This window comes from Perna viridis, chromosome 2 (assembly GCF_037379345.1).
Source record: "Perna viridis isolate PV_CMFRI_1.1 ecotype Kerala chromosome 2, ASM3737934v1, whole genome shotgun sequence".
In the NCBI taxonomy this organism is placed as follows: domain Eukaryota; kingdom Metazoa; phylum Mollusca; class Bivalvia; order Mytilida; family Mytilidae; genus Perna; species Perna viridis.
The window spans coordinates 64,493,674-64,505,615 of NC_142446.1; the positions used below are offsets into that span (position 1 = coordinate 64,493,674).

Sequence of the window (11,942 nt, forward strand, 5' to 3'; positions counted from 1 at the left end):
ATAGGAAGGTTATCTTGCCACGGCGACTTACCTATCTTGTCACGGCGAATTACATGACTGTATCTATCTTGCGACGGTAACTTAACTATCTTGTTATCGCGAGTTACTATCTTGTCGCGGTGACTTACCTATTGAAGGGTATATTGCCCTCGTTTTAATACTCATAATCCAAGTTCGCGATATATTAACACGAGGGCAATATACGCTTCCGTACTTATTGAAGTCTATTTCTGTCATCATGATAAATAAAAATCGCGAAAAATTGTCTCGAAAAGTCGTGATAATTTGGGTATTTTGTCGACATAAATGACAATTTTATCTCAAAAAGTCATGATAATTTTTCGCAATAGTTAAGATAATTATGTCGACCGTTCGATATAATTACATGAATTATCGCGACTTTAAGGGAACCGACGACAACTTGTGCCTTTGACATAAAATATTTTCACGACAAATTATGACAACTGTATACTAATACAACGACTTTATGTGCTAATTATCATGTCAAATCGTGATATATTATCTCAACTGGTCGTAAAAGTTATGTCTATGATATCTGTCGACATAGACTATCGCAATCTGAGAATTTAAGGTTATGAAAATGCCAAGTAGTGTCAACAACAAAACATGTGAGTTGCGATATATAATGTTGAATTTTTCGTGAATTGACTTGGCTTATTGATTTTATATCTCGACAAAAGTTAGTTTTTCATGGTAAGTTACGATAAAATATCACGAAATTTCGCGTTCGTCGAAATATTACCTCAATAATTCAAGTTACCTATCTTGTCATGACAAGTTACTATCTTGCTACGACGACTTAATATTTTCGAAAACGGCGACTTACTATATCGCCATGGCGAGTTATTATTTCGCCATATGAAGATACTCCGTGAACTTTGAAATTTCATACATGCATCTAGATCTATGTATGACGTGTTAAATAGCACACCAGATAAAAATCATTCAAAATGAAATATATGGTTTACTCACTCGGAAAACCTACATATTTTTTTATTTGATAATTGAAATCAAAACTTTTTTCTAATCGTGATTGGTGTTAAAAATTATGTGCTTAACTGACTGATCCTTATAAATTGGAAATCTAACATGTTTTAAAAAGACAAATTATTTCAATATAATGTAATACGAAGCAGGCGTAACCTGTAAGAGGACGAAATTGAACATATTGATATTAAAAAAGTAAAAGACTTAATGCATTCAATGCCTGCTGATGAGAGTAACTCATTGAAACACGCGAACAGCATATCGCAACTTGCAATAATAATGCTCTGATTGGTACATTTTTGTATTTACTAACCACTGGGTCGATGCCACTGCTGGTAGTCCATAGGTCCCCGAGGGTATTCACCAACCAGGTAGTCGGACTTGTCTGACCACGAATCATTTCAATTATTTATCGAGATTTGCAGTATTACAATTTTAAAATTTATAAATTCCTTGTATTTGCACATGGTATATATTCTTGTTGCTGACTTTGGCTTTCTATTTCGATATTTTGAATTTAAGAACTATTTATATACAATTATTTGGGGATATAGATTATTAAAATTTGTATTTGAATTAATGCTGCTGATGAGAGGTTACTCATTGAAACAAGTCTATACATGTAGTATATCGAAATTTGGAATTGGAATTTTTGTCAATTAGGATTAATTTTCTTCATGATTTAAGACAATTTTAGGACTATGATCATTTATTGTTGTTAAAGATACGAAACTATGTAACTAAGTCTTCCTTGAGTGAATGTACATTATCAGATCGCTTTGGTTTTGTTATGCATGTTTCTGGTTTTTTCCCCATTTGCCTGGTTCTTACAAATACTTGAACTATAAAGCTGTTCCGTGAATTCATTTCCAAACCCATAGCTGCTAGAACGAATTCATTTTCATACATGTAAATCGAACGAATCTACAATATGTATATACGTCATAAAAGATGGGGGAAATAGTTTAAAATGTACATAAAAAACAATTGGTCAATTCAAAAGTTTATTTAACATAGCTTTGGTAATATTAAACGTTACCGTCTTGAATTCATGTCTTTAATACTGAAAAAAGGAACATGTACATGTAGTTTACGGATGGGTAAGTTCTTAAAATTGGAAAATAGCAACAAAACGATACATCATGTACATATACATATGCATAAAATAAAACAACTCTGTTTTAATCTAGGACTTTGTCATTTGTCAGCGATTATCGTTAAAACTATGGCAAGCCAAAGTGGACAAAAATCAATATTTTGTAATATTAGAAAATGAATTTTAAATATTACAAAATCATTTTTTTTAATATTAGAAAAGATTTTTTAATATTAGAAATTCATTTTGTAATATTAAAAATTCATTTTCTAATATTATAAATTAATTGTAAATTCATTTTCTAATATTATAAATTAATTGTAAATTCATTTTCTAATATTATAAATTCATTTTTTAATATTACAAATTAAATTTGTAATATTAGAAAATGAATTTGTAATATTAGAAAATCAGTCACATTTTTTCATATTACAAAATGATTTTCTAATAATAATATTAAGAAAATATTTTTTAATATTAAGAAAATATTTTTTAATATTAAAAACGTGTTTTGTGATATAAGAAATCTAATTTGTAATATTAGAAAATGATTTGTAATATTAAAAAAATCATTTTTTTAATATTAGAAAATGCTCATTTTTGTCCACTTTGGCTTGCAATATAAAACAGTCAGAATATCAGATCATTTAACATGTTATGACAGAGACATGCATTTCATGTTTTTCAGAACGAGAACATTTTTTTCCAATCGAAGAGACCATGCTTTGTATTTGTCCGACACGCTCAGTCGTAATTCATACATGTACGTGTTAGCTTAAAACTTAAGCATGTTACTTCATTCGAAATCTGAGTCAACCAGTCATCTCATATGTGCTGTGTGCTTAGAGGAGTAGCAGTGAATTCCAATTCCAAAGTCCTTGGCCAGGGACCAAACCCATCGCAAGTTCTCTTACACTCGTGACTAGCACGCTACCGCAAAACCACCCACCGAGACAGAAACTTGTCTATGTACTGTAAATGTACATGTACGGTGATAATATAAACGAAATTTATTATATACTTACCTAAAGCAACATAAAAACTATGCATTATAACATTATTGTAAAATGCCATAAATTCCGTAGCCATTCTGACAACAATTAACCAGATCATCTAGTTAGATACAGACAATTATTACAGGTTTCGTCAATAATTCCATGTCATAGTAACCATGACACACACGAAATCATTCCCGCGTGTATAAAATTTTTCTTTGATCATGTGTACCCGAAGAAGAAATCCATTTAATTTCACAAGTTTATTGAAATATTTTAAATTATTCATCATCATCATTGGCAATGCCCCAATAAAATATTAACCTCGATTGGTCCACTAATAAAAGAATATGTAAATGATTTGTCTTCCGATTTTCCACAGAATGTTGCATTGATTGATTATTTTTTTTACAAATCTTTAAATTTTATGCGATATTAATATTTCGAAATATGAGAGCAAATTTCGCGCTTTGATGTCTGAGAAATAATTTTCAATGGTTTAAAATTAGTGAAACTGGACTTATTATATAGAAATGTTTCGCCAGGTTTCGTCCATTACAAACTTTTTTAAAGACCATTGATATGGATTTAGAACAATATGATGCATTTTGTCATGAATAAAATCATGGCACACAGCTCGTATATTAACCGGAAGTTCGTGAAAATGTATGTTATTATTAGACTACCGCGACCCGTATCACTGGAAAACTCAATATGTTCTGATAAATTTGTGATTTTAGGCGTTTTTCGAGAATTACATTTCTTTGAATTGTTGTCTAATTTAGGTTGTGCATGTATGTGGATAGTGACATAGACTCTTCATCTATATTAAGTCATTTACTACATGGAATGACTGAATTAGTTAAGTTTTTGTGTCGCTTTTTCTTCTTTTATATATACGTGTAAATAAAAAATAAATCTTCGTTTATAACTAATATGTTCGCTGTCTACCGTTAATACTATTGAATTAAAAGATGTTTTAAGGGTTTGTTGGATTAAAAAATAGAAATTGACAGATCGTATCCGGGTTCGGATCGGGAGTTGTTAGTCCGTAGAAAAAATAAACCTGACTGCGAACCTCAGTGGTTAAGACTCCATCTGTAAACGTCTTTCAGTAAAAAGCCGCAAACCCGATAAAGAAGGCAATATTTCCCACCGTAACTCTTTCTCCCATTTTCCTTGGCAGTCAAATTTTGCTTTTCCAATTCCTTGTTTCCAATCCTATCCTTTTTTATTTTCCGTTTCAAATTGATTTTTTAAAATCTTGTTGTCGTCCTGGATATGTATGAGATATTTGAGGTTGGAAGTTAAACACACAACAATCAATCAATCAATCATTTACCAGTATGCAGTGAAACAAGTAATGATCGATAAAAAGATTGAATGACGTCGTTTTGCCACCACTTGACAAGGTCTATTCATATTCAAAAACCTAATAATTTGTTTAAACATACATGTACATTGTATTTATATTAATAAATTTGCATATTTGAACATCAAGTCAAAACAACAGGGGAACACGGGATTCAGAAACAAAATAAAGTCTTACAAAATGTTAATGAAGGACAATTTTTCCGCCAAAATTACCCGTCAATGATTGCACGCTATTCTTTTCACGATGAATGTGATCAGGGGAGTGAAAAGAAAATATGGTGCAGATTAATTTCGCATAATGATTGAGTCTGTTTTAAACGCGAGAAATAAAGCATAACTTGTAATAAATGCTATATGCTACTGTGTCAGAAGCACCTTCTTTCACTTGTAACTTAAGCCCACTGGTGAAGGTATACTTTACATCACTAAAGGCTACTGAGAGTAAACGTTTATTACTGAAACACAGTATGACTATTCATTCCACATTTTATGCCCCAGCAACGCCATCTTCAAATCTTAACGCCTAAACATAAGAGAATTCTATTTATATTTTAATATCCGTATACTCGTAAGTAATAGGGTTTTATGTCGCTATGAATTGGATCATTGTGCTCCAATCATCGGAAACTACATGCGATTAAAAACTGCATATTCTACTAACTGATTTATCGGACCCTAGGAAACGTACTTCACGTAAGGAATGAGAATGTGTATTCCCTTGGTCGTCTTGTAAATTGTCGTCTGCTGAGGATGGGACGTATAGATGTAACTTACGAGGAACACGGTCAGTATAAGTATTGAAAGTTGTAGTGTGTAATAGTCTCTAGTAATTTAGTTTAAAGTTATGACCTCTTTTAATATGTTTGTTTCGGTTTTTTTTTTGTGGTTTTATGGGGGTATGTGTTTAGATAGATGTTATAAAAAGTCAAACACCAAGTTCTCTACTGCGATTAAATTATCGAGTATTAATGAATAATTAGGGGATATAGCCTAAGGGAATAAACATAAAAAATAAATAAATACAGTCGTGAATTTTCATCCCACAGATTAGGTCAATTCAACCAGATTTTAGCAATAGTCCGAAATATTCACTTTAGGGAACTACTTTTAGTTTTATTGTGCGGGATGGGGCTAGGGTGAAATTTGAAATATTGCAGTTACAGTTGAAATAGAAAGACAGGATTAAAATTTTCAATTAATAAAAAGCCAGAACCTGGTATGTTTTCTCAAAATAAAAGTGTAGAATTGAAAAAAATCATCCACCCCATTGAAATTAAATGGTTGCTTCCTAATTTCAATGTCACAAGTTTGTGTCATCATTGAAGATTTTTCTTTTTTAAAAACCGGAAATTGTCTTTTGTTCTGATTATATAATATTTGAATATTCACTTCAGGAACTCCTTTATTTTCACCTATGGTGACACTTAACCAAATTAAAATTGGAAAGAACGTAATTTATTTTGCACCTACACAGTTGAAAATCAATTACAAAGATCCATTTGGTTTCACTCTGGTAAACACAGAACTAAATATTTTGGAAGCAAGCATGGTGAGCCGATCAATACTCAGTTGTCATATTCTTTGTACAGATTGGTATTTTACGGTTCACTGTTTGGCAAGGAAAAAAACAAACACAAAAAATCACAAAGCAATATGAACCCCACCCCCAGCTAAAAAAATACTTGAATTGGACGCTGCTCATTTAAATATACAAGTTCTCTTCATCCAAATATTAAAAGGGAAAAAAAGTGCTTTCTATTTTTGTTAAAAATACAATTGGTTCAATCCAGTGGTGTACAGCGAAAACGAACGGTATACAACACACTCTATAAGTACACCGCATTGTTTTCGCAGATGAACCGAGAAAACAAACGGGAGTGTATTTAAATTGAAATGTTTTTTTTTTAAATGTGATATATACATGTAGTTTCTAAAGTAACACAAATGATGCATTTAAATACATTTTTCAATTTGAAATATTTCTGAAAATAGGTAATTGAATTTAAACCTTGTAAATATTTCAAACATGTCATCACTAAGGCCTATATAGAGTTCACTTTAAACCACAGCTGTGTCTTAACGCGGTTTCTTCCAACGGATAGATATAATGTAGACATTATAGTGACCATATATTTGATTTTTATAAGGGACTAGAATCAAATTTTCTATCTTGCCTTTTTATTCTGAGAAAATGTATATAGGTCCTACCTCAAAACATTAGGACGATAGTAGATCCTTCCTTTTTGTTTTTCTTCATGACCTTACCTGCCTTTTTATTTTTTGAACGTAGCATCCCAACACGAAAATCAAATGGTTTCCTTTAATACTAGTATACATAATATATGTAGATTGTTTCCTGTTTCTTCGATTCTTCTGAAGATACATGTACATGTAGTTGCTTTGGTGGTGTTGTTAGTTTTAGTGGTTATATAATTTTTTTTTTTCAGCGAGATTGAAGTATCGTCGTTACAGAGGATTGGACCAGTTTAAGGTTATCGGATGGGTTTTACTAAACTGTTGTTTATTGTCTATTACGGTCGGGATTGTGATCTTGGTAATAGGTCGAGATGTCAACGAATTTCCAATTCCGTCAGGTAGTCCTATCTGGTCCGGTATTATGGTACGTATTATTGTAACTACAGTAGAGAAATCAAGGGAACCTATATTCTAGCGGAAATCAAAAGAACGCAATACAGGAACAAATACCAGGCAGTGAAAACAGATACACACAACAAAAACCATAAAATAGAAGTAAAATAAGCAACCCGGATATTCAGTGTCAGATTAAAAAAATGTTGAAGTAAAATAAGGTTTATTTATAAAACTTACCAATCTCCAGTGCAGATCTTAAACAGCTTCTTGGTTTACTACATGCCTCTCTTTCTAGTCCATAAGCTCTGTTACAGAGGATGTGAAAAATAATCACAGGACATGAGCACTACTCATTACAAATCCGCCGAAGCTCTTCCCATTGTACTGTACAAAATTGCATTAAGAGTCTGGGTGACAGAATCGTAAATCTTTGAAATAGCTAATACATGTATATATCTACACCATCTGTGCAAGAGATTGAGAGCAAACAGGCCCGGATTTTTTTGTTCTCGCTGAAATTACCGGTTATAGTGTTCAGAACTGTTTTTTTTTTATTGAATCCAATTCTAGAGATACTTAATGTATTTCTACAGTAACTGTTATACATATACATTGTGCTATCCGTATTCTACGACGACGAAACAACGAGACACTGAGCAAATCATCACAACACGGAAAGCACTACTAGATTATATTTTTACATGTAAACTATATTTCGTCATAAATTGGCATCGGATCGGACTGCTTATATTTCTAAAACACAAATTACATGTGAGTTCTCTAATAAATTTAGATCTACTCTTACACGATGCTCCTAAATTTTTACCACGTCTCTGCTAACTGCTAGCTTTCAGGCTGTGAAAATCATCACAAAGCATGAGTACTATTCCGCACAAATGATGAGGACTAAATTGCATAAAGAGGCATTGTTAAGTACTGCATGTTGCAGAGTTGGGTTGAGAATTTAAGTATTGAAATAGCGAATGTACAATCAACACTGGAAATTGGTTAACTGCAGTTACAGTTATTTTTGCGGTTTATGTCAACTGAACATATTTCGCAGATATCTATTTTCGCGGTTTCAAAAAAAAAAGTTAGCGTTAGAAAGTATTAAAAATCTATTTCGTGGGTACTATTTTTCACGATGTTATGTCCATCGCGAAAATAGCGAAAATTAGTACGTTTACAGTACTTATTGTGTACCTATTTACGTGTCTGTTGTTATTTTGTGATCATTCCTAAGTACATGTGTAAGACAATGATAACATATTTTGTACTGTATAGCGGGAAAGTTTTGCGAGGTTCTAATTTTCGTTATATTCGCAAAGGTTAGAAAATCGCGAAGACAAAGTTTGAGTCACGATAATTGTTTATTTAATTCCCATTCCATTAAATCTGAAGACGCAAAATTAAGATCGCGAACATTTAAAAACCCTGTTTATAGAGTAAATCGCGAAATCGGTACTGGTGAAAATTACCCGCTATACGGTAGCTTCGGCGAGACATCATTTTTCAATATAATTATGTTTTTACATGTATTTTGTAGGTTATATTTGTCTGCGTATTTGCTTTCGTCGTCGGTTGTTACAACCCGCATTTTTTCCATTCCAAAGACAGTAATAAACTATTCACATGGGTAAGTAAAGCGTATTTTGTTTGAAAAAAAAAGCTCTTTAAGAAATGAGTTTCTAACCTACATTAGATACATGTAGATGTATGGATGAAGCATCCTGTAATCCTAATAAACATATACAAATGTAGTATTTGAAATATCGCAGCAGGAGGGTTAAAATACCACACCGAGGGCGGATTATTATATTGATATCTCCATTCGCCAACTTTCAATTGCACTTTTATCTTTAAAACAGTTTCTATGAGGCTTACTTAAAAATTTAAAATAGAAATAATTGTGTCCCAAGGTTTTACTTTTAAGTCGACTAGATTTTAGTAATTAGAACAATAAAAAACGGGAATGTTTTCTCATCAAAGTAATGCATAAAAGCGATTCTTATACCATGATGATGTGCATGCGTCACTCTTTGATGAATTTCATACAAGCTCGTATATAGGACCGTTAAATTACAAAATATCATGATACATGATTTTTCATATTCTGATTATTCCAATTTGCATTTTTCAGATCTTTGTTTACATAGTAATGGCTGTGATTGGTCTTATCCTCTGTATCATATCACTCGGGCTGACGATACACGGCACCGTAGTCTGTGGTCGTAACCGGGGAAATACAGGACAACTGCTGTTATACTGCGGGTACAACTATGACGTCCAACTGGTAATGAATGTTACGGCCACCCTTCTTTGCATTTTCGAAATCATTTTCATGATCTATGGAATAATTCTTTATTTCATTTACAAAGACGCCTTTCAGTTTTATGAATGGGAAAATGCTTACTATGACGAATACTACTACACGATACCAAGAGGCGAACATCGATATATTGAGCGATACGTAACATCGGATACGGATCCGGTTGTTACCGGAGAAGTTGATTACGTTACAACTACATCCGAGAAGCCCCGTGTTGAAGTAGTGGAAGGGTCAGTGTATGCTAACGAAAAAACTGAAATGAATGGTGCTAATGTTGTGTCGGAATATAATACGTCGAATCACAGATATTTGGTGTTAAGATTTGACCGCAACCAAGTAAGGCCGATTAGCTAAAATAATCGACACATACAATAATAGTTTTGGTAAACTTCCTGTATTACTAGTCAGCAAAGGTGCTCTTTTGTAGAAAAACCGGGTTCTTGAAAAAATTGTAGAAAAGTATATAAAAAAAATTGTTTTACTAGTTATGTTACTCATTACTTAGTACAATAAAAACTAAAAATGTCTTGCACCGTACATCTGTTTTTGTTTTAACCCCGAGAGTTTACTGCCTCTACATACGGTATACGGGATGTGTATTTTTATGGGTCCATTCTTCAGAAATTTATGCAAAGATTCGTGTATCTTGTTTACATGGTAGACATATAGATGTACTTGGTATCCGTTCATCTAATGTTATGTATGGGTGTCCACCATAGATAGGTATGTATGGGTGTCCACCATAGATAGGTATGTATGGGTGTCCACCATAGATAGGTATGTATGGGTGTCCACCATAGATAGGTATGTATGGGTGTCCACCATAGATAGGTATGTATGGGTGTCCACCATAGATAGGTATGTATGGGTGTCCACCATAGATAGGTATGTATGGGTGTCCACCATAGATACAATTAATGAGCCGATATTTGTTGTCACGTATTGGATTTAGGTATTGATTATATATTAACTTCGAACAAAGTGTGTGTGTGTGTGTGTGTGTGTGTGGAAAAGAAACAAATAGGTCCATGCTGACCCGTAGATGCGATGTGTTCTGGAGACTTTGTAAACCTTAATTTCTCATCTATGCTTACATGTATTTCACATGAAAAGGTACATGTATCTAAATTTCTAAGAACAAAATGATCTGAATTTTACATACATGTAACAAAATTACATTTGAATGGTAGATATGGCACGAATATTCTCTGAAATGAGAATGAAGTGGTAAAAAACATACATGCATGGCGCTAATAATCTAGAAAATTTTATTTTGAAATCCTTACTTGATAAAAGCATTTCTATTGATTACCTGACAGGTTGTACGTTTGTCCGTTCAATACATTGGAACTCATGTTAAGGTTTCTTTTTTTTCAAATGGCACATTATGAAAATTGTAATAATGCCTAATAAATTATTCTGGTGGATGCACATGACATTTTGACTGTTCTCCACTGTATAATCTGCGATGCAGGCATTTGACAAAATAATTCCACGAAGAAGCCTTGGAAAATCCTTGAATTTAGCAAGCGGGGCTTTGACTGGTCAGAGGGGCCAGGTCCTGTATTTCAAGTTATTTTCTATATTATAAACTTGACAAGAGTACAAAACTGTTTAGACAAACACAAGGTAGAGCCTGCACCAAACAAAAAAAAACAGAAAAAAATCCTTAAAGGTGAAAAGCAACGAAATGACCTTCCATTACTCTATTTTTGGTATATCAACATTATTATCTCCTACTTAAAAGCGTTGCATGTCAAATGCTAGCGACAAGTATATGTATCCTTGGGTCAGCAAAAAATTATTTTTGTGAATACTACATGTACTTGTAGCAATACTTTACACGATTTCGTCTCGTTTACTTCCCGACATGAGCACGTTTTTTTTTCGAATTTGATAAAGAAATCCTGTGACAAAATACTTTGAAAATTAAAGGAGAGGATCAACTACTCTGTAAAACAAGCCCCAATTCGTGTTTTAATATAAATGTGCATTTGTCTTAAATGGAGTCTTATTCTTCGGTTGTATATATCTTTTTCCATTTATTTACTTGTGTATTTAAACACCGGGTTTTTACAAATTAAATGTTTGTTAAATTTTTACACCGTAAAGAGAGATGGGCACTCTCTTGCTTGGTCTTGTGAATATCTTCTGTAGTAATTCAAGCGATACTCGTTGCAGTTCGAATGGACAATTTTATATCCTAAAATTTATCTGAAATATACAGAACACCCGAGTGTCTCTTATACACCCCACAAAGGTAAATATCAACTTTCACAGCCCTACAATGGTGAATGGCCTAGTTTTCTCGAGTTTTGCAAGCGTCGCCATTTTTCAAGCACACGTTAAGAAATTGATTCCGCTCTGCGCGATACGTTACAAGAAATTAACTCGGCTGCTCAGACGCGCCAAAAATAAAAAAATCGGTACTAAAATTGATATGTGTACTTTGGATACTACAAGTGCATGTGCATGCATATCGACGTTAACAACCCTTTAATGTGACGAAACATCAAGATTATTTTCGTGTTCGAGTTTTTTTCCAAAC

At 32.9% G+C, this 11,942-nt stretch overlaps 1 protein-coding gene across 1 annotated transcript; it reads left to right on the plus strand.

The window, feature by feature from the left end:
• The first annotated feature begins 5,034 nt into the window (after positions 1–5,034).
• LOC148626468 (uncharacterized) lies at positions 5,035–9,931 on the plus strand. The gene is made up of 4 exons (XM_088570503.1): positions 5,035–5,257; positions 6,921–7,093; positions 8,612–8,701; positions 9,206–9,931. The coding sequence occupies exons 1-4, from the start codon at positions 5,224–5,226 to the stop codon at positions 9,746–9,748; spliced, it is 840 nt and encodes a 279-aa protein (XP_088426629.1). The 5' UTR covers positions 5,035–5,223; the 3' UTR covers positions 9,749–9,931.
• Positions 9,932–11,942: the final 2,011 nt, after the last annotated feature.

Coding starts and splice junctions, on each gene's coding strand:
- LOC148626468 (XM_088570503.1), top strand. CDS start 5,224: ATGGGACGTATAGATGTAACTTACGAGGAACACG. Junction 5,258..6,920: donor TGTAACTTACGAGGAACACG/GTCAGTATAAGT, acceptor TTTTTTTTTCAG/CGAGATTGAAGTATCGTCGT. Junction 8,702..9,205: donor GTAATAAACTATTCACATGG/GTAAGTAAAGCG, acceptor TGCATTTTTCAG/ATCTTTGTTTACATAGTAAT.